Source organism: Nilaparvata lugens, chromosome X (genome assembly GCF_014356525.2).
Source record: "Nilaparvata lugens isolate BPH chromosome X, ASM1435652v1, whole genome shotgun sequence".
Classification (NCBI taxonomy): Eukaryota; Metazoa; Arthropoda; class Insecta; order Hemiptera; family Delphacidae; genus Nilaparvata; species Nilaparvata lugens.
Window position 1 is genome coordinate 37,048,363 of NC_052518.1, and position 27,369 is coordinate 37,075,731.

General features: G+C 36.9%; 1 protein-coding gene across 1 annotated transcript in view; it reads right to left on the reverse strand.

Moving 5' to 3' along the window:
- Positions 1 to 27,369, reverse strand: part of LOC120354997 (dynein heavy chain 7, axonemal-like) — a 423,355-nt gene that overhangs the window by 361,020 nt on the left and 34,966 nt on the right. The window contains exon 2 of the mRNA XM_039443220.1: positions 3,249 to 3,441. Within this exon, the coding sequence (XP_039299154.1) occupies positions 3,249 to 3,325 (77 nt within the window). The 5' untranslated portion in view covers positions 3,326 to 3,441. The remainder of the gene's footprint in view (positions 1 to 3,248; positions 3,442 to 27,369) is intronic.

The window sequence follows — 27,369 nt, forward strand, 5'->3', positions numbered from 1 at the left end:
AGTATAATTGGCTAGGGCCCCCATGGACATAATTCCCAATAGCTGGCGATCAATACCATTAAAAAGAGTTCTTATTATTCTTTTTACAATATTCTGTAATGGCTGTTTTATATATTTCGGAGCTAAACTGTATATTGAGATACCATAGTACAGAGTACTCTGTATCATTGAATAGTAAATAATTCTTTTAGTGCCAACCGGAAAATAGCTACTTATTCTAGAACACTTATAAAGTGCTGCTCTCATTATGTTTTTTAGTGAATCGTTGTGTGATTTGAATCTCATATCAGAATCGAAAGTTATTCCTAGGTGTTTTATACTTTTACTGTAATCAAGTTTTTGGCAATTGCAATCATTCATTCTTTGGTTTCTCAGGCATACTGTTTCATGGCAAGTCAATTTAACAACTTCTCTTTCATCAACATTAATTCTTTGATTCTTAAACACTATAGCCTTTGTCTTTTGGGCATTAATTTTTATACTGTTATTAAAGAAGTACTTAGTTGCCAAATCAAGATCCTTTTGTATGAGTCTCAAACCAGTTTCCAAGTCTTTGTGTATTACATAGAATATATTGTCATCAGCATATTGCAGAATTTTACTTTTAAAATTTAAACTAGCAAAATCATTCACATATATGTTGAATAGGGTAGGTGACAAGATACTACCTTGAACTAATCCACATGTCTGCTCATAGCTGCTACTAATATAGCTACCTATACCTGCATGCAAAGTTCTATCCATGAAATAATTCTCTAATAATCTTCGTAATTTACCTCCAATACCTATTTCACTTAATTTGCGAAGCATGATTTGATAATTCACAAGGTCAAATGCCATAGTCAAATCAGTTGCCACTGCCATTACAAACATATTATCATTCAGAGATCTATTAATGTCACCTGTCACAGTTTCTAATAAATCAATAGTTGATTTTCCGGGAATGAAGCCATGTTGAGCCTTGTTTATTATACTATGTCTGGATAGATACTGTTGCAATTGCATTCCTATGAAGTGTTCCAGAATTTTCATAACAACTGATATCGATCCCACTGGTCTGTAACACCCCAGATTTTTCTTTGATCCTTTTTTAAAGATGGGTCTAAGATGAGTTACTTTCATTGGTTGTGGTATATTACCAGTTTCAACAATTCTGTTAATCAAATGAATCAATATTAGTCTCAGGTAAAATATATTGCTTATTACATCTCGTGGTCTAATCCTATCTGGTCCTGAGGATGACTTACTATTCAGTTTATTGATAGCTAAATACAGAGAATGCAAATTCATGTTCTTGAAGTTCATGCTTAATTTATTGCCTATTGAATGATTTCCCTCTTTTAAATGCTGAGATAAGTCAAAGTGTTGCCCATTCATCCCACCATTAACCTCTTCAATTGTCAATTTAAATTTTTCCTTAAATTTCTCGGTTAAGTCATGCATATGATTTTCTTCAGTTACTTTGAAATTACTTTTGATTGATTCCATTATGGTTGGTCTACGTTTTTTATTGATAAATTGATTAATAGTTTCCCAAGTCTTTTTTGTATTATTAAAATTATCGGAAAATAATCTATGGTAATAAAGTCTCTTCTCCAAGCGAATTTTATTTGTCAGGTCATTTCTGATGGCCTTGAATTGGTTTCTTAGTTCTAAATTATGTTTGTCCTTTTTAAGCCTTTGCCATGTGCGATTTTTTGTATCTATTAGTTGCTTGATAGTATTATTAATCCAGGGATTCCTATCTTGTTTATTGTTGACTTTTATCCTTATTGTACTATTATCATAAATGAATTCAAATTTCTTAACGATTTCATTGTAGATATCTGATGGGTCTCTAAGATCTAGGATAGGCCACCAGTTTTCATTTCTAATTAATTCATTAACTTTTTTTGTATTGATAACACTCTTATAACCATTATCTATTTGTCTATCTGAGGATTTATTCATACTGATCTTTACCCCTGTCCAATAATGGTCGGAGATTTTGTTCTCAACAATGAAAGAAGTATAAGAGCTTTCATCATTCACTTTAACATTTACGTGATCTAAACATGATGACACTAATACATTATTATATATCTCCTCTCTAGTAGGCTTTTGAATACTATTATAGAGACCATATGAATACAAAACGCTAAGATAATTATCTGCACCATATCTATCATTTAAGTAACATATATTAACATCCCCCATCATGATAATATTTTCTTCATTTTTTATCCTCTCCAGAGATAAGAAACTTTCCAATTCATCACTAAAAGAATTAACATTTTGATTTGGAGGTCTATAGAATGCTGCTACGATTACTGATTTATCCCTATCACTAACTTTCAAACATATCAATTCAGCAGATTCAAAATTACATGTAATCTCTTCTATTTTCAAATTCTCCCTATAGAAGATTGCTAATCCCCCACCTCCTCGACCATCCGGTCTACATCTGAAAATACTAGAAAATCCAGAGATGCCATACAATTTAGTTTCCTCACTCCTTAGATTAATCTCACTCAGTATAATTAAATCTATTTCATCAATTAATTCATTTAATTCAATGTTCAATGTATCCCAATGTTTCCTCAAAGATCTTACATTTGTACATATACATCTAAATTCAGTTATTGATTTATCAGTCTGTTTTAAAAGGTTTTTCGCATCTATCCAGTCTGAGAAATTTATAAATGTATAATCTGTACTCAAGTCCTCGTCTTCGAGTTGTATCATTGTTGTAGGCTATGTTCTTATCTAATATGGGAGGAAAAATCTAATCACTATATAGTCGAAATCGTGAAGAATAGTAAGTAATGTACAGTATATTATCAAATTACCTGAATTGCACAATCAGCTCCTGCACCTCTATATTTATATATTACGACTGATGGTTGTGCTTTTCAGTAACATGGCACAAAGAGACAAATAAAAAGGGGGAAATTTTTTTTAAGTCTATCCTGAAAATACTAAATCAATTGTGATAACATCTTAATTCCTAATTATCAGGATATTATCTTCCGCCTGCCAATACTTTATCATTCTCCCGCCACATAATCCTGCTATCAATTGTCCATGTATTTCTTATACCAACTCTGTCAGCTGTTTCTTGGAACTTTAAAAACTTCTAAAGATACGGAGCAACAAAACCAAGACAATTCATAGGCAGTCCAGTCCTGCCAACATAGAAACAAATTAAAAATTTCTCTGGCAATATTGTTCTTCAGATCTGCAAGACAAGTCACATTAAGTAAAGGTACCTTTCCTTGGCCATCACAGTCTGTAGAAGCTGGGTTTCAAGTCCACCTATGGTTAAGACAAAGTGTATCACTGTCATTTTGCTGAATATATTCGGAGAGAAAACCGGGTTTAACAGTTTTGTGGTGGCAAAAAGTTTGAAATCTTTATGGCAAGTAACTTTCCTTTTTCCAAGAGTCAATTGCACATTGTCATCTAGAAAAATACATATTAAAATTAATAACTTGGAAAAAATAATATATCTATGAAAGTCAAAGATTTCAAGACAATATTGAACAGGGAAAAATATTATCATTATTATAAAATATAGCTGTAGAGTCTAGAAGTGTCGTATCCAGGGGAGGGGATATTGGGATGTATACCGTATACCCCCCCCCCACGATGAAAGGACTTGAATATTTCTCTGTTGCCACATCAGTCATTAAAATAAGCTTCTAATGTTAAATTTTCTGACTCAATCATGGGCTAGACAATGATTGGTCTAATGCGTAGGACTAAGATAGCAGAGACTAATATAAGACCAAGAAATAAGACCTAGGATGTCACTTCAAATTCAGTAAATTTTGTTATTTTTTAGATGTTATCATATCATTATTAAGGAATTGAATATAGCTTGAATTGCTCTAGTTGAATATGGGTTATGTTTCATGCATGTGGTTGAAGAGTGTGACTGCCTATGAAAGTTCATAGCCTCAAAGAGTGCTTTAGCAGCTTTTTATACAGAACCCCCATAATTCACCAATTATTATGATCAATGGGCGCAGCTTTCACTCTGAAAATTGAAGATAATTCTCTTAATATTTGGGAGAATGGTTACCTCACCACCAAATTCAAGTTTGAGCATTGAAGTAAAATTGATGAAATCTTGAAAAAATAGCCAATCAAGTTAAAACTAAGTATTCATGATGTTTGAAAAATGCTATGAAGCCAAAATAATAGCATGCTTCTCTATTAATGAGTAGGCCTGTTCAGGGCTACTACAAAATTATCATATCTCGAAACAATGAATTGTTGACTGATAAATCCATGCATTAGGAATAGTGAATGGTTTGGTATTGTAAAATATAAATCCCAGTAATTCATTAGCACTACCAAGGGTATAATTAATGTGGTTCTTGAAATCAAGTCTTGGGTCCATGATAACTCCAAGATCTCGGATTTTATTAACACACTCAAGATTGTCACCTCCCAACGTATATACATGGTGCTGAAAATTCATCTGCCTTGTATACACCATAAATTTAGTTTTAGATTCATTCAACTTGAGCCTGTTCTGACAACACCAAAGGTTAACTCGATCAAGATCATACTGCAATCTGACACAATCATCAATGCTCTATATTGGCCTATAAAGTTTTACCTCATCTGCAAATATCAGGATTTCAGATTCTTTAATGCAATCAGGGAGATCATTAATTAAAAGAAGAAACAAAAGAGGTCCAAGATTAGATCCTTGTGGGACTCTGGTGGGGTTATCATAGTTTTCAGATGAGTGATTATTGTACTTTACATGGGAAACTATATCAACCAAATAGCTACAAAATAATTCAATTAAGTCTGGTGAGAACTCATACGTAATTAATTTATCTAATAATACACTAAAATTAACTGAAATCTAAATATATTACATCTACTGACACGGCCTTGCATGTCAAGGTGAGAGGAAACAAACTGTGCGAGATTCAGCAAATTACTCACAGTTGATCTACTGGGCATGAAGCCATATTGAGAAGGAGTTATTACATGCTTCACATGATCAAGAACTATTCTGTATAGAGCAGATTCAAAGACCTTATCAGGAGAGTCCAAAATATAAATAGGTCGAAAATTGGAAATAATATTGGGTTGACCTGATTTGAAAACTGGTGTTATACAGGCAGTTCTCAATTTCGTGGGGTATTTATTAGTTTTCAAAGATAAAATGAGAATAAATCGTAGTGGTTCCATAAGTATGTCTTGACAACCCTTTATAATGTAGGCAGGAATGCAATCGGGTCCAACTGAACGCGTAGCCTTAAGTCCATCAACTGCGGAGTTGACTTGATTGGCTGAAAGGTATGGAATGGTCAGTACTGATAAATCGAAATTACGATTAATGTTATTGCGGTTTACATATTGAACAGCAGCATTATCGCGATCACCTCCTATGACATCATAGATGGATGAGAAATAATTCGCAAATGCCTTTGGCACATCAGCACCAACATACTTAACCCCATCTATTTCTAAATAATCGCCCTTTGATCTAGATTCTCTTTTACTACCAATATAGTTCCAGAAATGTTCAATATTAGAATCTGTATTTCTCTAAAGATTAGCTATATAGTCCTTATAAGAATTATTGATTCTACTTTTAATAGTGGCTCTGAGTTCAACAAATTTACTACGGTAATATCTAGAAAAAGATATATCATTTTTTGTGCACATTTTTTTCTGCTTGATTAATTGAATAATATCTCTAGTGAACCATGAGAGGTATTCACATTAAATTATTATATCAGATTTTGGTACACGCATTGAGAATGCCCTGTATATAATTTCATAGAAATGATCAACTGCTAAGTCAACATCCTGGAAGTGATACAGTGCGTGCCAATCCGAGTTACAGAGCAACCGGTAGAGTTCAAGGAAGTTAGCTTTTTTGAAATATAATAAGACCAGAAGGCCTATACAGGCAAAGGTAAGAGGGTATTTCTTGAAACAAAATTTTACCTATACAAGGATGATGAAGATCCTCAGGGAGTAAAGGAACGTTTTCTCGCAAAACATCTACAGAAAAATTTAAAAGCACCAAGTCCAGAGTTTTAAAACTTGCATTCAATACATTGTTGTACGATTTCATATCAAAAATAACATGAAATTGAATAATGCTCTGCATTTCTGTGAACCATTACTCAGATCATAGTTAAACCTATTAATTTCATTGATATTAAAATCACCTAACACTAAAACAGAAGACGAACAACAACCTGATTTGTTTCTAAATAATCAAAAAAATAAATATAGTCATCTATCCCAGCATTGGGAGAAAAAAAAACAATACATATATAAATAACCCTACCATTGAACAATGTTGATTTAACAAGCAACGATTCATACCTAGCACTTGCATTTCTAAAAATGAGTTGAGCTGACCATTTCGTATTAACGGCCAAGAGAACACCGCCACCCCACCGTTTACCTGACATAATGATATCTCTATCACATCTAAATACTCTATAACGGTAATCAAACAGTTCTCCATCATGAATTTCACCATTCAACCATGTTTCAGACAAGGCGACAAAATCGAAAGAATCAGCTAACACAGCTTGGTACAGAGCATGTGACTTAGTACAGTGTGCAGTATGCACAGTGTGCAGTAGCTTGTGCAGTACGCAAACCTCGCGTATTCTGATAAATTTAACTAACAACACGAGAATCACTAATAACAATCTATACATATTTCTAGAGGAAAAACAATATCAGAACAATCAGAAACAGCAAAGCTAACAACAGAAACAAAGTTTGATAAAGAAGATGATTCAAAAACAGAGCTATCAGTAATCAATTTAACATTAATCATATCAGTTTTGACAATGCCGATAGAGCAATAGGTCGATGAATCCATATAACTGTTGATTTAGACTGCATTATCAGCGAGCTTAGCAATGTCAATTTCATATTTGATAGTATGAATCGTAGTACCTTCACTTTTTCTTATCCTAATATTGCCAGATCTGTCAATCTACAAAAATTTAAAATCACGTTCACTCTTTACCTTTTTAGCCTTCGCAAATAGAATTCTTTTACGTTGACTGAGTGATTGATTGATGTAGATGGGAGAGTCCATAGCCAAGCCCATGTTCCGAGTTGATAATGTTCTTTTAAACCTTAATCACTCGCGTGGGGTGTTTAAAACACCCCAGTATGGTAAATTTAGTGTTCCCTCTCTTCTGGAGTTGGCAAACCTGCTGTCTCGGTCAGTACCTTCAAACTAGAGACTGAGTGGTGGGATAAACTGGTTTTTGCCAGTTTCCCTCGAGTCATTGGCGTGTTTGAAGCGTTTGATTCGGTCTGGGGTTACCACAACACCCCACATGTGTATTCGTGTAATATTGACTGCAAAAATCATATGTGTCTTGTTCATATGACAACAGTATGTGAAGGTTGTCTCAACAAAGACAACAATGATGACTGAATAACTAATTGAAACAAGATTCGAATTTTTAAGTTATCAAATAAATGGGCAGATCATGAGGACTGTATTTTTTAATTCTTACTTAGTTATATTTTCTTTCACTGATCTATCTCTGATATAATTTTTCTAAATTCTGAATTTTTTATAAACTTTCAACCAATACAGCTTCCAAATTGTGTATAAATATGTTTTTTGTGTAATTATTATGTCGGGATCCCAATAATATTATTTATGTGCAAGAATTTCAAAAAATGTGCCAGAATCAGAAGGAACCAGAATCATAAAGTATGGAAAGTTAGGTGAGTGTTAGTCATATAAGAAATACTCATTTAGGGTTATACTCTTTAGAAATTGTTCAATCAAGATGTAAATGCAATAGTTGCATTGGAATTAAATTTAGTTTTTACATTCTAATATTTTCTTTCATAAGATTACTAAACAAGTGCACAAAAATCATAGTAGTAGGGGTTTTGTGCCGATGGAGCATCAATTTAACACCAAGGTCAAGGTCAAGGTCAAGGTTGAATTCAAGGTCAAGGTCAAATTCAAGGTCAAATTCAAGGTAAAATTCAAGGTCGAATTCAAGGTCAAGGTCGAATTCAAGGTCAAGGTCAGGTCAAGGTTGAGAGATGCTATCTCAACCACTGCCCCCCAACCACTGAATTCTCTGTTTGAATGAGCCCGGTATTTATAGTGGTTTTATCCAGTACCATAAACATGTTTGAACAGGTCTGTGAAAATCTAGAGAACTGATAACAGACATGTTTGAACAGGTCTGTGAGAATTGCTAACATACGTGTTTGAACAGGTCTGTGAAAATTGAGAGAATTGATAACAGACATGTTTGAACAGGTCTGTGAAAATTGAGAGAATTGATAACAGACATGTTTGAACAGGTCTGTGGAAATAATTTGATAACGTTATACAGATCAGGATTGCGGTCAAATTTAAGGTCAAATTCAAGGTCAAGGTTAAATTCGAGGTCAAGGTCGAATTCAAGGTCAAGGTTGAACTCAAGGTCAAGGTCGAATTATAGGTCAAATTCAAGGTCAAGGTCAAATTGAAGGTTAAGGTCGAATTCAAGGTCAAGGTCGAATTCAAGGTCAAGGTCAGGTCAAGGTCAAGGTTGAGAGATTTTATCTCAACCACCACCCCGCCCCAACTGAATTCTCTGTTGGAATGAGCTCTGTATTTATAGGCCAGGGAGGAGATGTTCACAGCAAGAATTTCTATTAAACACTGAAGAAAATATTTTTATTAGGGGGGCGTGGCCTAATTCAATTCCCTCCCCCACACCCCTAAAAGGTGTGGCCTAATTAAATTTCCCCCCTTCCTAAGAGGTGTGGCCTAATACCATTATTATTTCCCACTAGGTATACAACCAAAAGTCAAATTCAAGTCAAATTGAAGGTCAAGGTTAAGGTCAAATCCAAGGTCAAGGTCAATGATGATCCCCACTTGGATAAAATATCTACTGCAAATAAAACTAAGGGAGAGAGTAAAGACCACTGGATATTCCCCAGCAAGAGAAGTTCACACTCTTCCCAATGCAATAATAGATCTCATACCTACTGGATATTCTCCAGTCAAGAGGTATTAAATCCATCTATTGCAATCAAATCTAATCTAATGTGAAACCAATCTAAAACTAATAAATTGAGTCTACCTAGTGCAAGGGTAGTGGGAGAATAAACAACTACTGGATATTCTCCAGTCAAGAGATGTTATCTCAACCACCACCCTGCCACGACTGAATTCTCTGTTGGAATGAGCCCGGTATTTATAGTAATTTTATCAGCATCAAAATCCAGTTCCCACGGTTTTTTGTATACCGTCTTCCAAACATGTTTGAATATGTCTAATTATTAGATAATAATAAAAAATAATTAATAAATAATTGAATAATTATAATAGATGAATAATTAAATAATAATTTAATTTATTATTAAATAATTTCAAACAAAAAATAATTATTCAATAATTGAATTATTATAATAGATGAATAATATTAAATAATGAAAAATAAAATAAATTATTATTAAAATAAATTAAATTAAATAATTATTTAATATTATTCATCTATTATAATTATTCAATTATTAAATGATTATTTTTATTATTATTATTTAATTATTAGACCTGTTCAAACATGTTTGGAAGACGGTATACAAAAAAACCGTGGGAACTGGATTTTCATGCTGATAAAATTACTATAAATACCGGGCTCATTCCAACAGAAATTTCAGTCAGGGTGGGGTAGTGGTGGAGATAACATCTCATATCACAAGATTTTTCTACACTAGACTGAATGCTACAACAATTCTTCATTGTGAGGTGACCTAGTTCAATGTAAGTATGAATGACCTCCAGGTAATATTGATTTATCAAGTTACAAAAAAGTTCTCTAATCACCAGCATTCGAACCTGAGACTCCAGATTGGTAAGTCGCAATGCTATCAACTAAGCCACTAAACAAGGTTTGAAATTAATTGATCAAAACGAACTCATAAGTTTGTTATCACAAGAATAGATACTGTGATGATATTATTCACAACTTCACTAATCAGTAATAATTTATTATTATTATGTGGTAGATTACCAAGAGCTACTTTTGAGTAATGTAGATATTTTAAATGAATCTCCTAAAATGCATTGTGAATTTGATATTGTTTTCATAATTTTAAAAACTTCATTCTTGGTTCAACTAATTGCTTGTTATTGCATAGCTTGTTATTAAATAATATTTCTATTGTAAGTTCAATCTAATTAATAAATAAAATGATTTAAATTGATGGATTTAGTGATAGCAAACTAATGAGATCATTTATTACCAAGCAAGTTTCCACGGTCTGATACATATGGTGCCCCAGGTTCGAGTCCCCACAGTATGAATAGTTTTTTGACTCTTTGAAACAACTTTTGAATTTTGTTGAACAAAACTAGGCCTACTCATCAAAATCCAAACTGAACTTGATTTTCTTGGTAGGAAAGATTCTAATAACCTTAGATTTAAGCAGGAAAGATTATTGTTTTATAATTTTCTAAATTAAGCTCAGTACCTTTTTACAGGTTTTTTATTAATTTGGAAATGAATTTCAACAAATAAATTGTATTCTTGATTGAATTACAAATCTGAGAATTTTTCAGTTCCAGTCTATAATTTATTTTAGAAGGAATGTTGGACATTACATAGGTGTTAAAAAATTCTCTTATCAGGTGGATTCAACATTATATTCATACCAAAATTTGAATTTTTCTTTTGAAGTGGGAGGGAAATCATGAAGTAAGTTTGGATCAGTTAAATACATCCATTGTTTCATATTATTAAGATCAACATTCTTTGGTAGATAATAAGAACCGAATTTTCTTGCTAAACTAACGATATTCTGTAATATATTAATTAATTCTTCAGCCTCTTGATTTCTACTTGATTTCTCTTGTTTTCTACTCAAATGACATCCAAATTTATCAATACTCATGTTTTTTTTTATTATACTTCATGTTTGTATATGAATTTTTCATCAAACCATGCTCTAAAGAACCAGGGTTGTGCTGTTTCAGCAGCATACTTTTCATACTTTGATAATAATTGTGGATCTGACATTGCTTTGAATTGTTCATTATCATTAAGATCAATTTCTGGGATATTATGAGCAACTAATGGGATGAATTGTATAATCCTTATAAAATTCTGAATCAAATTTCTAATTTATCAGGTCAAATATGTTTATCAGGTACTGCTTTGAATAATAATTCCAATAACCCATGTGTAAGCATGAATGATTAGCTGTTATCAATGAGGATTACTTTATCATGAAATGTTACAACTTTATTACCAATTTGCCACTCATTATTATCAGGATTATAGTGAACTCCATACAGATTTCCTCTTTTTGTTGCTCGCATGAAATTATCTATGTAACTAGAAATGCTAGATCTACAGGCGTTTGATGTTAATCTTTGAATTGTTGAATTGAATATTCCTCTAATTCCACTTTTATCATCATCAGCACTGGTAGTTATAGATCCTTCTTCTGCTGCTTCTTCTTCTTCTTCTTGTTCTTTTTCTTCTTGTTCTTGTTCTTGTTTTTCCCCTCCTTCTTGCTCTTGTTGCTCCTTCTTTTCTATTTTAATTTTTCTTTCTATGTGTTGATGTTGTAATTGCTTCAATGATTCTGTAATTGGTTTGAATTGTTTTTGAAAGTGTTCTTCTTCACTGACTACATTATGTGATAATTCACGATGTTTTCTATGAATTGAGTCATGTATTTTTTTAATTTTTTTTTGTAGCACACTAGTAGATATATATTGCCAATCCTGGAGCAAATGTCCCAGAACCGCCTTTAACCTCAAGGTCACCCAAGACGATCCCAACCTAACCTCAAGGTCACCCAAGACGACCCAACCTAACCTCAAGGTCACCCAAAACGACCCAACCTAACCTCAAGGTCACTCAAGATGACCAAACCTAACCTCAAGGTCACCCAAGACGACCCAACCTAACCTCAAGGTCACCCAAAATGACCCAACCTAACTTCAAGGTCACCCAAGATGACCAAACCCAACCAAGGTCACCCAAGATGACCAAACCTAACCTCAAGGTCACCCAAGATGACCAAACCTCACCTCAAGGTCACTCAAGACAACCAAACCTAACCTCAAGGTCATCCAAATCCAAAAAAAAAAAAAAAATTAAAAAAAAACGAAAATAAATCAAAATAAAAAAAAATTAAAAAAAAAACGGAAATAAATCACAATAAATCACAATAAATCAAAATAAATCAGAAGGCCTCTCACCCACTTATAAAGCATATATAGTGTGCACAACAGTGTAGGACCATCAGTTTTCAGCCACAAGCCATACAAGAGAGACATCCCTATCTGTGTGTGTGTGTTATCAAGTTTCATAGAACCCTGCATTCCAAACATTACAGTGCTGGGCAGCTGCATATCCATAGAATCCAAAGTTTCATACATTACAGTGCTAGACAGATGTATTTCTCAGTGTTTCACTAAGACACAGCCACACCGCTGCCGTTTTTTGATCTTCAATTGTGTAGAAAAAGGTTAGTACACAAGTATCCATTCAATTATATGTTTTCTGTGTAAGAAGATATCATCATATTTGTTAATTCAGCAAAACTATTATATTGGAAAAGTTGATTCAACAAGAGATATCCATCGTAGTGTAGTGGTTAGCACTTCTGATTTTCATTCTAGGGGACTGGGGTTCAAATCTTCATTGTATATAGGGATGTAGGATGATTGGTTATGAAATTTAGGTAGGTAGAGGGATAGCATATAGTTGGGCATATGTACTGACTGAAAAACCATATATAAAATGATATGAATAACAACTTAACCATCTGAAACAACTTTATATAGCTCTCATATAATGTACCACTATTGCTGTCAGATAATATGATTCAGGTTTGAAAGATGAAGCTGTAAATACTGATTATATGGCTAGTAAATTCACTTATTTTCTTTATTGTGTTGCTATCCAATAATGCAAAAAAAAAAAAAATAAATATTGTGAATAAGTTGACCTGTTGAACAATATGTCAGCAGATCTATATGTTTGTAGACAATGAACTGGGCTGATGAAAGATAGGTTACTTTTTCCGACCTAACCTCAAAATATTTATTTCAACATCATTTCTTTCGGTAGCATAGTAATTGTGTGCTGAACATCTGAGTGCCAGACATGTCATGGTTATGTCACTCTAGATGATGATCGCCACCTATATTGTACTCTATTATTAAGTTGCTTGTATGTATGTTACAGATGAACAAAGCTACCAGATGTCAGCAGACCAGCAGCTCGTCAGGAGAGTTCTGCATGTTGGAGGAGGCATTCAACAACAACCTTTGGACACTGTTCTACAACAACAACTCTCCACCCAATCCTGCAAAGGACTTCCCCTCTCTGCTAAACAGCCAACATACAAAGATCGTTGATGTGATAGGTGAGGAGTTCCAGACACATGGGTTGATCAAGGTCAACCTGGTGTTGGAGGCTACATACCAATGCAGACACCTTGATGAGAAGAGCATTGAGCAGGAGGAGTTCCAGAATGTGGCCTTCAAGACTCCAAACTATTCAATCTTTAATATCAACGATCTTGCTGGAATTATCAGGGAGGCATGCAAGAAGCTGTTGGAAGAAGAGGCTAAGTTCAAAGGCAACTCTAGTTGATTGAGCCTCCTCATCATCGACAGTCCCCTTATACACATGAGCAAGCACAAACCACTTTGAGGATCTTCTTACATTGAACTGCCAGCTAAAATTGCAGCAAGAAAAGCTATCATCAACCCAAAGGATACCAATCAACAATGTTTCAAGTGAGCAATCCTTGCCAAACATGTGCAAGGAGCAAGTCCTGAACGTGTTTACAATAGGTATCATAAGCTTGTTGAAAAATACAATTCCAACGGGATATCTTTCCCCACCATCATCAATCAAATTGACTGTTTTGAGAGGGATAATCCAAGTGTATCAGTTAATATATATTGTCTTGATTCCAAGTGTATAATCTTTCCAAGACTTGTGTCAGAAGAAATGAAGGAGGATCATTTCGATTTACTTCTACTCCATGAAAATGATAGTAGTGATGCCACCATCACTCAGGACAGCAGTGAAGCCACTCAGGACATCAGTGAAGCCACCACCACTCATGAAGAAGAAGGGGAAGATATCAATAGCCATTACTGTTTTATAAAAAACTTTGAAAAACTTGTTAGATCTCAACTCACTAAAAACGGACACGGTATCATCATTTGTTGCAGATGTTTCACACACTACACCATCAACAATAATGGCGAGCAGAGGATGAAAGATCATGAGGAGTACTGTGCCAACAACAAGACTGCTAGGATCATCATGCCTTAACTCATGGAAGATGGAAGCCGACCAACAATGAAATTCGAGAAACATTTGAATAAATTTAGACTACCATTGGTGGCCTATGCAGATTTTGAATGTCTACTGGAGAAACCTGAGGAAGAGCAGCAATGGACTTGTTTCCATCATGGCTGACAATCACTAACCTCATCCCTAAGGATCCAATTGTCTACAGAGGACCTGATGCAGCCAAATACTTCATCAAAACTCTGACCATGCATGCGAGAGACCTGGATGAGGCAATCAATCATCATCAAATAAAGATGCTTCCACTTTTTGAGAGGGAGAAAGCCAGGCACAATGCTGCCACCAACTGCGAAGCCTGCAAGAAACCATTCAATAGTGACAAGGTGTATGATCATTGTCATATAACAGGAGTCTACCGGAACGCTCTGTGCAACAAGTGCAACCTTCAAACATGTCGTACAAGATTCATCCCTGTTTTTCTCCACAACTCTTCCAATTACGACACTCACTTGATCATACCGCACCTTGGAATGGATAAAAAGCAGCTGACTGTTATCCCAAACACATCAGAAAAGTACATATCATTCACCAAAAAAATTTCCGAACAACTGCACCTACGATTCATAGATACCTTCAGATTCACACCGGACAGCTTGGACAACCTAGTCACCAACCTTGTCAAGTCTACTGAAGAAGTGTCAACAGTGCTACCACATACAGCTAGAGAATTTGGAGACAAACTGGAATTGGTTTCCAGAAAGAGTGTGATCCAGCCACATCAGTGATGAGGCATATGAACATGCTCAACAAGTGTAGGAGAAATTCGACTGCAAGACCTTGCGGGAGTACAGTGACTTATACCTCAAAACAGATGTTCTCCTTCTGGCTGATGTCTTTGAAAGCTTTGGAGATATGTGCTTGAAAAACTATAACTTGGATTGTGCACACTACTTCACATCACCAGGCTTCTACTTCGATGTTATGCTGAAGTATACAAAAGTTGAACTAGAACTTCCAACTGACTATGATATGTATATGTTCATTGAACGAGGCATCAGAGGCGGCATAACAACATGTGTTCATTGACATGCTGTAGCCAACAATGCCTACACAGGGAGCGCCTATCGACCCCAAGAAGCCTACATCATATCTCCTGTACACAGATGCGAACAACCTGTATGGCTGGGCGATGTGCCAACCACTTCCAGGCCGGAAATTCCAGTGGATGAAGAAAGATGAGTTGGAGGGGGTGAGCAGAGGTATTGATGGTGTTGGAGATGTTCAAAAGATTGGCTACATCTTGGAGGTGGACATTGAGTACCCTTCTGAATTGCATGATGAGCACAATGACTTTCCATTCCTGGCAGAGAACAAAAAAACTCTAAAATCAGGATCATTGAGATTGATGACAACTCTAAGCAACCGTGAATGATATGTATGTCATTACCACACCCTCAAGCAAGCAGTTCAACATGGATTGAAAATCACTAAAGTTCATCGAGGTGTAAGGTTTGAGCAGGAGGACTTCTTAGCACCCTACATCATGCTAAACACCAGACTTCGACAACAGTCAGAGAACAAGTTTGAGAAAAATTTCTTCAAACTAATGAACAACACAGCTATTGGCTAGACAATGGAGAATGTGAGAAAGAGAATGAATATGGAGCTTGTCAACAATGAGAAACGTCTAATGAAACTGATTGCCCGACAAACCTACAAGGACTGCATCATCTTTGGTGAGAATATCTGTGCTGTAACATTGCATAAGGGAAAAGTAGAGCTGAACAAACCTATGTACATTGGTTTGACAGTGTTGGACATAAGCAAGACCCTTATGTACCAGTTCCACTACAATGTGATGAAACCTACGTACAAAGAGAACCTGCAACTGCTTTATCAGGATACTGATAGCTTATTCTACATTGTGAAAACTGAGAACCTATACAACGACATCATCAACAACCAGCAACTGAAAGACACCTTTGATACATCCAAGTATCCAACTGACCACCTATGCTATTTGGACACAAACAAGATTGTACCTGGAAAGTTCAAGGATGAATATGCAAGCAGAGCTCCTCATGAATATGTAGGTCTATGATCAAAGCTGTATGCCTGCAGATGCTTCACCAAAGATCCGAACCAATTGAAGAGTGGTTTGATAAAGAAAGCTAAAGGAGTGAGGAGACCAATACTGGGGCAAGAACTGTTAAAATCACACCCAGATGCTAAACGATACATCACCTTTCAGGACTTCCTCGAATGCCTCTATGAGAACAAAGGCATCTCTAGGAAGCAGGTAATGTTCAGTACCAGGAAGCATCAAATCATGACTTTGGTACAGAAAAAGAAGGCGTTAAGCAATGCTGATGAGAGAAGACATATCCTTGAAGATGGAGTTCATACTTTGGCACTTGAACATCATTCTCTGTCATGTAAAAGGAGCACTGATGATGAAGAAGTTGATGAACCATCTGCAAAAAAGGCTATGCCAGAGTGATAATGAGTAACATCATCATTGGAGAGCTTGACATTGTGATAAGAATGATCTCATACAAAATATACTTCAGTTACTAATAAAAATGAATCATTGCTATAAATAACCATTGACGTCAGGTGGACTCATGAGAGCTGTATAAAAGGAGTGAGCATTGTTGTATTAGATTCAGTTGATGGAAATCTTGTGAAAAGAAGTGTAAAGCAGTGATTACAGTTTTGTGCAAAGTTTTTACAGTGATGGGTGATCAATCTCATGTCTGGGACTATGAACTTCAGAGACAAAAATCATTCAAAAAATGGAGAAATATTTGGCCAGCACTTTCTGCAGAGAATCTTGCTGCACAAGGCTTCTACTACACTGGTGAGAGTGATACAGTATGCTGTGCATTTTGTCACATTTATATTAGTCATTGGACCAAGACCGATAATCCAAGAGAAGTTCATAAAAATGCTAGTCAGAATTGCAGATTCATACTCAAAAGACTGTCACACAATGTCGCCATTGCCGATGAGAGAGGTGATTGGATGCTTTTGTATGATGATCGTTTGAAGTCATTCAATGATGGTGATGAGGAAAATGCGAGCACACTACCTGAACAAGGGTTTTTCCAAGACATAAACAGATATGTGCAATGTGTGTTCTGCAAAATGATTCTAGACTCTGTCAGCAGAAAACTTTGTCACATGGACTTCTGCCCTAAATGGTATGAACAAGAAAAAGTGAAGGAGGATGAGTCATCTATTGTGTGGTGGGAGGAGGTATAAAAGGAGCTACAATCATGGCACCTTCAAGCATCTACCAAGCAGCACTCTACCTCGTGCTAGCACTCAGTGTCAGTGCACTGGATCCAAAGTACAGGACGCAGGAATTTCTCACATCAAGGGAGCATGGCCTGGATACATCAAACATCTATCATATGCGTCAGTGCCTGCTAACAACTGGGATTCCTGCTCTACGGGGTAATCAGTCAGCAATCGATCAAATGTACAGTGACGTCAGAGACTGGTACATGAATATGGCCGGGGAACAAGCTGTGGAGGGGGCACTCTGCAAACAAGTCCACTGCTCATACAATCTGCACGCATGTCTCCACCCAACATTCACATCACTGGACTTTCTGGAAGTGGTCATCTTCAGTTGAGGTCTGTGCACCGTGCTGTAAAGAACTAGCATCAGCTGCAACTAGAACTCCAGCTACTACTCCAGCTAGTACTCCTGCTGTTACCACTACCACTGCTCCAGACCCAGTGCCAACATCAGCCTGCAGTGGAACAAGCAGATATGTGTGAGTGTGGAGACTGTCTACTAGTAACCAGCAACCAATGGATTGTGCAACCATTTCTGAAGTTTGGAGATAAGGACCTACCAGAACCGTTTGGAGCAGCTCAAAACTTTCTAGAGACACTAACATCCATCTTTCAAGATGCCGAAGTGTCAAGCTTTACCGATCTATGCGAGGGAGCAGTCATCTTGAAATTCTCATTCAGCAGAGGATTCTGCGAAATAAGTGATAGATTGGGTGAATTATATCACTGGATAGTTCTTGATATATTGGACTGAATCTATTGAATTGTAATGTAAATGATCTTATTATTCATATGAATGATTCTTATGTTCATATATATATATTATGCTGTGTATCAATAGAAGAGAGAGTATGTTATTTCAAGAGAAAGATGTTGTACATCTTATTCCATACAGCCTTCAACTTCTAGAGTAAGCACTGTTAGACATTTAAGATAGAGTAAATACAATAGGAAGCATCCTACTATGATAAACTTGTCTCTATCATACCATGCAGGAAGTTCATGATGGTTGAGCTCAACAACTTGATGCCTATAAAAATGCTAATTGGCAAGTTCATATCTCCAGTATGGATAAGACAGTATTAGCGCAAGAGCTGCACAAGCAAGCATGTTGGAATTTTCCAACAAGTAAGGTTACAGTCAAAGGTCTTGATGACCTCTATCAAGCTGACCTTGTTGAGATGATACCATATGCTCGACAGAACAAAGGTTACAAGTATATTATTACAATCATAAATTGTCTTAGTAAGGCTGCATTTGCTATACCAATTAGGAACAAGTCAGGCAATGACATTGTTGGGGCTATGCATCCTATATTCAAAAAACATCCAATGAAAAATCTGCATACTGATGATGGTAAAGAATGGTTCAATACAAGATTTCAACAAATTGTGCAACATTATAATATGAATCATTACTCAACTAGATCAGAGAAGAAAGCATCTATAGTGGAACGCTTCAACAGAACACTTGAACAGTTAATGTCGATCAAGTTCATATAGGTTAGAAATCACCTTACTATACTTTCAACGAAGGCTGTTTCAACGACCCCCACTCCACCTCCCCCAGTCACATGACCAATTGCTACCAGTCTTTATCAGCATCCACTTCCTGTTCCAGCAAGTATGTATGAAGTCATCTCTCAACTATGCCTATACATCTCAATAAAATTCTCATATAGGTAAGAAATCACCTTGCTATGCTTTCAATGAAGGCTGTTTCAACGACCCCCACTCCACCTCCCCAGTCACATGACCAATGGCCACGCCCACCATTCATTATCAGCATCCACTTCCTGTTCCAACAAGTATGTAAGACGTCATCTCTCAACTATGCATATACATCTCAATAATGTTCTCACTGTAGGGCTGAGAGTGAGAGAGTGACAGATAGTGAGAGAGAAAGAGAGTGAACAGTGAGTGATCAGTGATTGAACAGTGACTGAACAGTGACTGAACTGTAACTGAACAGTAACTGAACAGTGACTGAACAGTAACTGAACAGTGACTGAACAGTGACTGAACAGTGACTGATCAGTAATTGAACTGACTGACTGACCACTGAGTGGACGACCCAATTATGCCATACAGACATGATGGTCCATGTGACAGGAGGAGTGAGGGTCATTGAGAATGTCCATGTTAAATAAGTCATGTCTAAACACAGAGGAGGTGGAGTGGGAGTCGTTGAAAATATCCATCTTCAATGCCATTTTGATCTCTAGAGCAGCATGGCCATGTTGATCTAGAGTCTCCCATGGACATCTTGATCTAGTAGGTCTACCATGGACAAATTCATCTGGTGTGATAGGTCTCCATGACCATGTAGAGTGACAGGTCCTGCATGACCAACTTGAGCTAGGGTGATAGGTCCCTCATTGATGCCCCCAATGCTGGTGGGCATGGCCATTGGTCATGTGACAGAGGGAGGTGGAGTGGGGCTTGTTGAAATTGCATCGCCGAAAGTAAAGTAAGGTGATTTTTTACCTATATGAAGGGCCACTGCCAAATTGAAGCCATCCTGGCCTCAGCCGGCGAGACAATTGCCAGCCGCAGCGGGTTGACTGTTGGTGGCAGGATGGCAGCCGTCGGTGGGGCGACCGGTGGTGGTGGGGCGCCGGCAGTGGTGGCTGGATGACTGGCGGCAGTGGGGCGACCGGCAGCGGCCGGGCGACAGGCAGCAGGGTGACTGGCAGTGATGGGGCGACTGGTGGCGGCCGGACGACTGTCGGCAGGGTGACTAGCAGTGGTGGGGCGACTGGCGGCAGTTGGATGACTGGTGTTGGTAGTGGGGTGACTGTCGGCGGTTGGATGACTGGTGGTGGTGGTTGGATGACTGGTGGCGGCAGTTGGATGACTGGTGGGTGTGGTGGGGTGACTGGTGGCGGTGGTTGGATGACTGGCGGCGGTGGTGGGGTGACTGGTGGCGGCAGCAAGATGAGGAGCTGGCTGACAAATTAGCCGACCCCTGGATTATTTGTGTGAGGTGGCTCATAATGGCTGAAGCAGGACCCATCATCACTGTGATAACCCCATTGGACTGTGATGACTCCATTAGATATTGCTCTCAGCCATCTTCAACAAAGCAATGATTGGTTAGGTTCTGAAATGCTATGATAGGTTAAGGGATGGTTAGGATAGGTTGGGTTGGGTTTGGTTAGGCTCGGTTGGAAAAGGTTAGGTTGGATTAGGTTTGGTTTGGTTAGGCTAGGTACAGTGGGAATGGGAACTAATAAGGAGTTTGCTCGATATTGAGCCAGCCATCAATCCGTCTGCAGCAGAACCTGCATTTTCTTGCTCCTAGCATGCATATTTTGCATGCTAGGTGCATGCATGGCAGGAGAAGGCAGGAGTTATCCACTTCCCTCCACACAGAGCATACACTCACGAGATGATGACGATGATCGGGCTCCTCTCACTACCTATCTGTCACTCTCTCACTCTCAGCCCTACAGTGAGAACATTATTGAGATGAATGGGCATAGTTGAGAGATAACGTCATACATACTTGTTGGAACAGGAAGTGGATGCTGATAAAGACTGGTGGCAATTGGTCATGTGGTAGCTTTTATCATCATCCACTCTTTACCATCATCAGTATGCAGATTTTTCATTGGATGTTTTTTGAATATAGGATGCATAGCCCCAACAATGTCATTGGCTGACTTGTTCCTAATTGGTATAGCAAATGCAGCCTTACTAAGACAATTTATGATTGTAATAATGTACTTGTAACCTTTGTTCTGTCGAGCATATGGTATCATCTCAACAAGGTCAGCTTGATAGAGGTCATCAAGATCTTTGACTGTAACCTTTCTTGTTGGAAAATTCCGACAAGCTTGCTTGTGCGGCTCTTGCGCTAATACTGTCTTATCCATACTGGAGATATGAACTTGCTAATTAGCATTTATATAGGCATCAAGCAAGCTGACATCTGGTAGCATTGTTCATCTGTAACATACATACAAGCAACTTGATAACACACACACAGATAGGGATGTCTCTCTTGTATGGCTTGTGGCTGAACACTGATGGTCCTACACTGTTGTGCACACTATATATGCTTCACAAGTGGGTGAGAGGCCTTCTGATTTTTTTTTATTTATTTTGATTTATTTATTTTTTTTTTTTTTTTCAATATTTTTTTCAATTTTTTTTTTCATTTTTTTTCTTTTTTTCTTGATGTGGATGACCTTGAGGTTAGGTTTGGTCATCTTGGGTGACTTGAGTGGAATTGAAGATCTTGAAATTCCATGGAATCATGGAGAAGCTGAGCTTCCATTTGATCCATTGCACTGATTATTATATATGCTGTTGATTATTATTTGGTGGTGCATACGTAGCAGCTCATAGCCTATAGTTTCATATTTTGAATGAGAGAATCATTTTTTTCTGCGTAAGTCGACTCTAGTCGATCTGATTTTTTCACCATTGAGTGCCTAAATCGACTTCATATTACTTCACGGCGATAGGAAAACATCTCCTCTGGTTTGTCAAGTCAACTATAGTCTGGAGTTATAGAAAACATATACTTTCCACTAATTGTGAGGTGCTGTAGTCTGTGGCAAGGTCTAAAATTTCTAATGTTTACTATACAGTAGCCGGCATTGGATGGACCGTTTGTGATGATTTATTTGAATTCAATTATAGCGATGTTTAAAATCAGTCATCCCAATTATTTCGAATAGCTATTAGACTCAGTAATATTGTTTTCCAAGTGTTGATAAATGGCAAGTGAGTGAGTACAAATCATGTCAACAAACTTCCAGGTGGGCTTCAAGTTTCTAACCTACAATAGCTTCAATAGAAATGAATGATATTATAAATCTATTATATTGATAATATTGATTTAGGCTAGCCCTACATGAATACTATCATATGAACACGGTTGCCAAGGTGACTGCAACAAACATTTCTAACTGAGCTACAGTAAGGAAAGTCATTACCGTCTACACAAATTTTGTGAATCGATTCAAGGTCTATTTTTTTTATAAGACGAGAATATCCAATTATAATGTGTTGTGTTTTGATGGGATTAAGCTTAAGGCCATTTTTCATTGTCCATTCCACTATCGAATTCATTATCATATCCTGATTCATTATTCCAACTGTTTCATTAATTTTTGTTATGGGACAGCTTAAATAGATTTGAAGGTCGTCTGCATAAGTATGGAAACTGGAGAATTTGATAATGGAAGAAAGGTCATTAGCATACAAAGTGAAGAGGAGAGGGCCTAAATTTGAACCTTGTGGTACTCCATGCATAACGTTTTTCCAAGTAGACTTTTTGTCACCGACAGATACACATTGTTTCCTACCTAAAAGATAGGATTCAAACCAAACTAATGAGTTGTGACTGAAACCAAGAATAGCCAATTTATTCAGAAGGACTGTTTGATCAACAGTATCAAATACTTTAGAGAAATCGAATAGGGTGATGATGGTGCATTTTCTTTGGTCCATAGCTAACCTTATATCATCAGTGACACAAAGCAGAGCTGTTTCAGTTGAATGGAATTTTCTAAAGCCTGATTGAAAGTTATGAAGCTTACTATTGTTGTCTAGAAATTTTACAACTTGAGCATGAATGAGTCTTTCTAGCACTTTGGACAATGCAGGTAAAATACTGATTGGTCTAAAATCCTCAACTTTATTGGGTGATGGAACTTTATTTAGAGGGCGAACCAGAGCAAACTTCCAGTTTTCAGGGAAAATGCCTTCTTCAAGTGTAAGCCTGGTAGAGGATCAGTCTGTTATTGTGAGGCAAGCAGGAGAAGACCTTGAAGGAGGTTGCTCCTACCATCAAGGAGATTGCAAAGCTAAGACGTAACATTGAGTGAAAGCATAAGGCTACTTTCACATGATAGGAGACGTGCAACTTGAACACTGAACAGTGTTCATGTTTTTTTGTCGAGATACATTGAGTCAAATTTCACATGGTGACCCCGAGCCAGGAACCTCCTTTTGTCACGTCTTTTCCCTTTGAGGCAAGCAGAAACCGGCTTGGGTCGAGATACTAGCGGACAAATCACCGCTTTCACATGGTGATTCTACATCTCTCTGGTCACCACTTTTTCTCAAAAACTATCTTTCTTGAAAATGAAGATAGAAAGACTCTGATTTCAGATTCGGAATCAGCGACCCCAAGTTCTTTTAAGCGAAAGTCCCATTTTCGAAAATATCCAAAAACAAGGAAGTTATGACTGTTTTTAGTAAAGTTTCCTATTATCATATAATTATATGGTAAAAACGAACAGGTACTGTACTATGGAGTACATTTTATGTACTGTAGCTATTATAATACAACTAACACTGTATTTGTGTAGGAAATTTGGTGAGATATTTTTCTTGATTTCTGAAAATACCCAAAAATAAGGGAGTAAGATAACTTTGAAAAACCAACGTTTTCCTGCCGATTGACAAACACATATCATGTCTTGAAGTAATAACGTGTAACAGATATCCAGATCACTATTCAAGCAATCAAGCTTTTCATGAATCCATTTGTCTCCTCATGGCAGTAGGTTTGCGCCCAACGTTTTCACTTAAACATTTCTGTGATAACCATTAAATTATGATGGAAGACATTATCGTATTAATCTTCTGAATCCAGTTACATGCACACCGATATCCGTAAAATTGATTTTCACCGTTCCTATGAACTCTACCAGGTTCAGCGCAACTTGTTAAATATCATTATGTTTGATTCAACAGAATTCATAAGAACGGCAAAAAATCGAACAACAAAAAAGCTGAAGTTTGTGTCGATGGTATACGACATAGGAAGCAAAAGCTCGCACTTGGTCCATAGTTCTATGACTGAGGATTCAGCTCAGCGACTAAAATCGACAAGCCATGATTATGTTAATCACTACTCATATAATAATACAAAGTATAGAACTGCTTTTCACTATGATACATGGTTTTCATTCTTTAATAAAAATAAAACGAGATTCCGGTGTCAAAAGCATCAGAGTCACCAGGCTGGTCTGGACTATTCATGACTTTCTCAGTATGCATTATCCACTCAGCAGTTCTAATACACAGACATCAGTTTCGTTATAGTTGGAATGGAATGACATTTTTTATTCTTTCAGTTCCTATAAACATGTAAGAAATTGAAAAATAACACACATAACCATTATTGTTTATATTAAGTGATATTTCTAATCTTAACCACTGCTCGTGGTAAGGCAACACGAAAATCATATCAATAGCTATTGTACCAACATGTTATGGGTAGGGTACTCAGTACTGAAGAGAATCAATCAGAGAAGTCAAGACGTCTTTGATCAGCACTTAATCATGGTTAAATATTTCATAAAATGTTATATTCAATTGAGCCAAAAAAAATATTTTGAAATAGGATTTTTTGAAGTCTGATCCAATAAATGGGATGAGGAAATACACAAAATTGAAATTCATATTTCTACATATTTTTATATATTAATAAATCACTGGTTCCCAATAAGTTGTCCGCGAAAGCTCTAGAAGTGGTCCGCGAGGAGTCCGTGGGAAGGAAAATTGATGTTTCAAGCTTTATTAGTGTTTTTTTAAGTTATCTTTCTTGTTTATATTAAAGTCCAATCAATTTCTCTTCGGAAATGATATATCAAACTCATCTTAAGTTCATAATAATGTTTACAATCGGTTAAATAAGTGATAAGTTACAAATGTCTAATGCTATAAGATAGGACTTGAAAGTTTGTTTAGAATCTTTATGGCGGATTTGTACCATGTGACCGAGCTAGCCAATCAGAAGCGTGACAGTCAATGGCCATACTGTGGGTAATATAGTAACTGTAGGTAGGTAGAGCAGTTTATAAAGAGAACACAGTCATAGTCAAGATATTTTATCTGTAGAACAGCTGTTTTGACGACTTTTAAGGAAATCATCGAATTTCACAATTTACACAAAGGAAAAAGTATTCTGAAAACAATCATATATACACATATACAGTAGTCTGATCGTAGTTTCAAATATGTTGCCGCCTATCATCCTTATGTTATTCCCCTAAATTATTCTCGTTTGAGAATGAGGCTTACAGTTCAATGAGCAAGGAAAGTTGTGTGAGTGTACCACACCAGATTTTTGAAAATGGGACTTACGCTTTGAAGAATTTGGGGTGGCTGAATTCAAATCCGAAACCAGAAATCTTCTATCTATGATTTTAAAGAAGTTAGACTTTGAGAAAAAGTGATGAGTCATACTTTGAGCAAACGTCGGCGTGATTGTTAGATCTGTCGGCTTATTTGTAGGATCCCCATGTAGAAGCACAGGAGAGCTGCAAAATGTGAAATATGATCTTCCATAATATGATTTTCAGGAGCCAGGATTCTGCCATGTGAAACTGGCCTAAGGAGCTCACACTTGGAAGAGAATTGTCAGAGGAGCAACATGCAAAACATTTCAAACCACTAACTGAACAGCTGGAAAAAACTACTGAGACTCTTTAGATTCCTACAGCCCAGCAAAAACCACCTCCAGCTCAGCAGCAAGCACCCCCAGCTCAGCAACAGCCACCGGCTCAACCATTAGAAGAACAACATAGACTTATACCGCCTTCACCACCAACAACCCAATCCAACCTGATGTTAGCTCCTGACGTGTCAGTGCCGGGTCAGTTGTTACTGATTTCTTCACGATATAATTTGATAGTTTTTGTGCATAATAGTTCAGAGTATTGTTGTAGCCTGCCTCAACATTTGGTATTGGATTACAGCTGGTAAAGTTGACCAACTTCCCATTCACCAGTGCTTGTATCAAGAGGTGGGTGAAAGTAACTTTTGAATACAGATGTATTACCTCCAAAGCAGAGCATTGACTGCTCAATGTACTATTGCTATATATATATATATATATCTATACAACGGAAGGAGTGTTTCCATCTATACTCAAATTATCAAGAGTAGTACCAGTTTATAAAAAGGGACCAAAAGATTGTCCATCTAGTTTTCGCCCCATATCATTAGTTCCTATATTTTCAAAGATCTTTGAGTCAGTAATAAAAATCCAGATCTCGAATTACCCAAGTGAACAGCACATTTTAAGTGAAGCTCAGTTTGGTTTTATAAAAAGTAGATCTACCGCATCTGCAATAGATGCTCTGAATAAAAAAGTGTTGGATGCTTTTGAAACAGGTCAATTTGCTCAGGCTACCTTTGGTGACCTCAGCAAGGCATTCGATTGTGTCGACCACAGAATCCTGCTGAATAAACTTGGTCTCTACGGTATGAATAGTGTAAGCCTCATGTTAATTGGGTCATACTTATTTGACCGTAAGCAAATAGTCTATGTAGGTCATACTAAATCTAAGGTAAAAATGATCAAGTTTGGCGTTCCTCAGGGCTCTATCCTTGGACCTGTACTGTTCACCCTGATGATAAATGTTCTTCCATTATCAGTGACATCTCAGTCAATGCTTTACACAGATGATACCACTTTTTCAATTCAGACTCAGATTTCAATTCAATTCAATTCAGATTTTCAAAAACTCGCTTTTACGATGGAACATACTTTAAACCAAGCAAGCAAAAAACTTACTTGCTGGCGTTTCCCCATTATAACAAATGATATCCTCTGAGCGCAGTTTTAGCTACACTGACTCCTGTGTGTGTTTGGAAGTTATTCCATGTGGTCGAAGGGAGTACCTCCTCCCCTCTCCTTCTTCCATGTGTTTGGCCTGGCGCTGCTGAATGAATGGAATTCCCGAAGAAATGTCTGGCTTTTGTGCTGTGTTGAGAATGATTTTCCAAAGGGAAGAGAT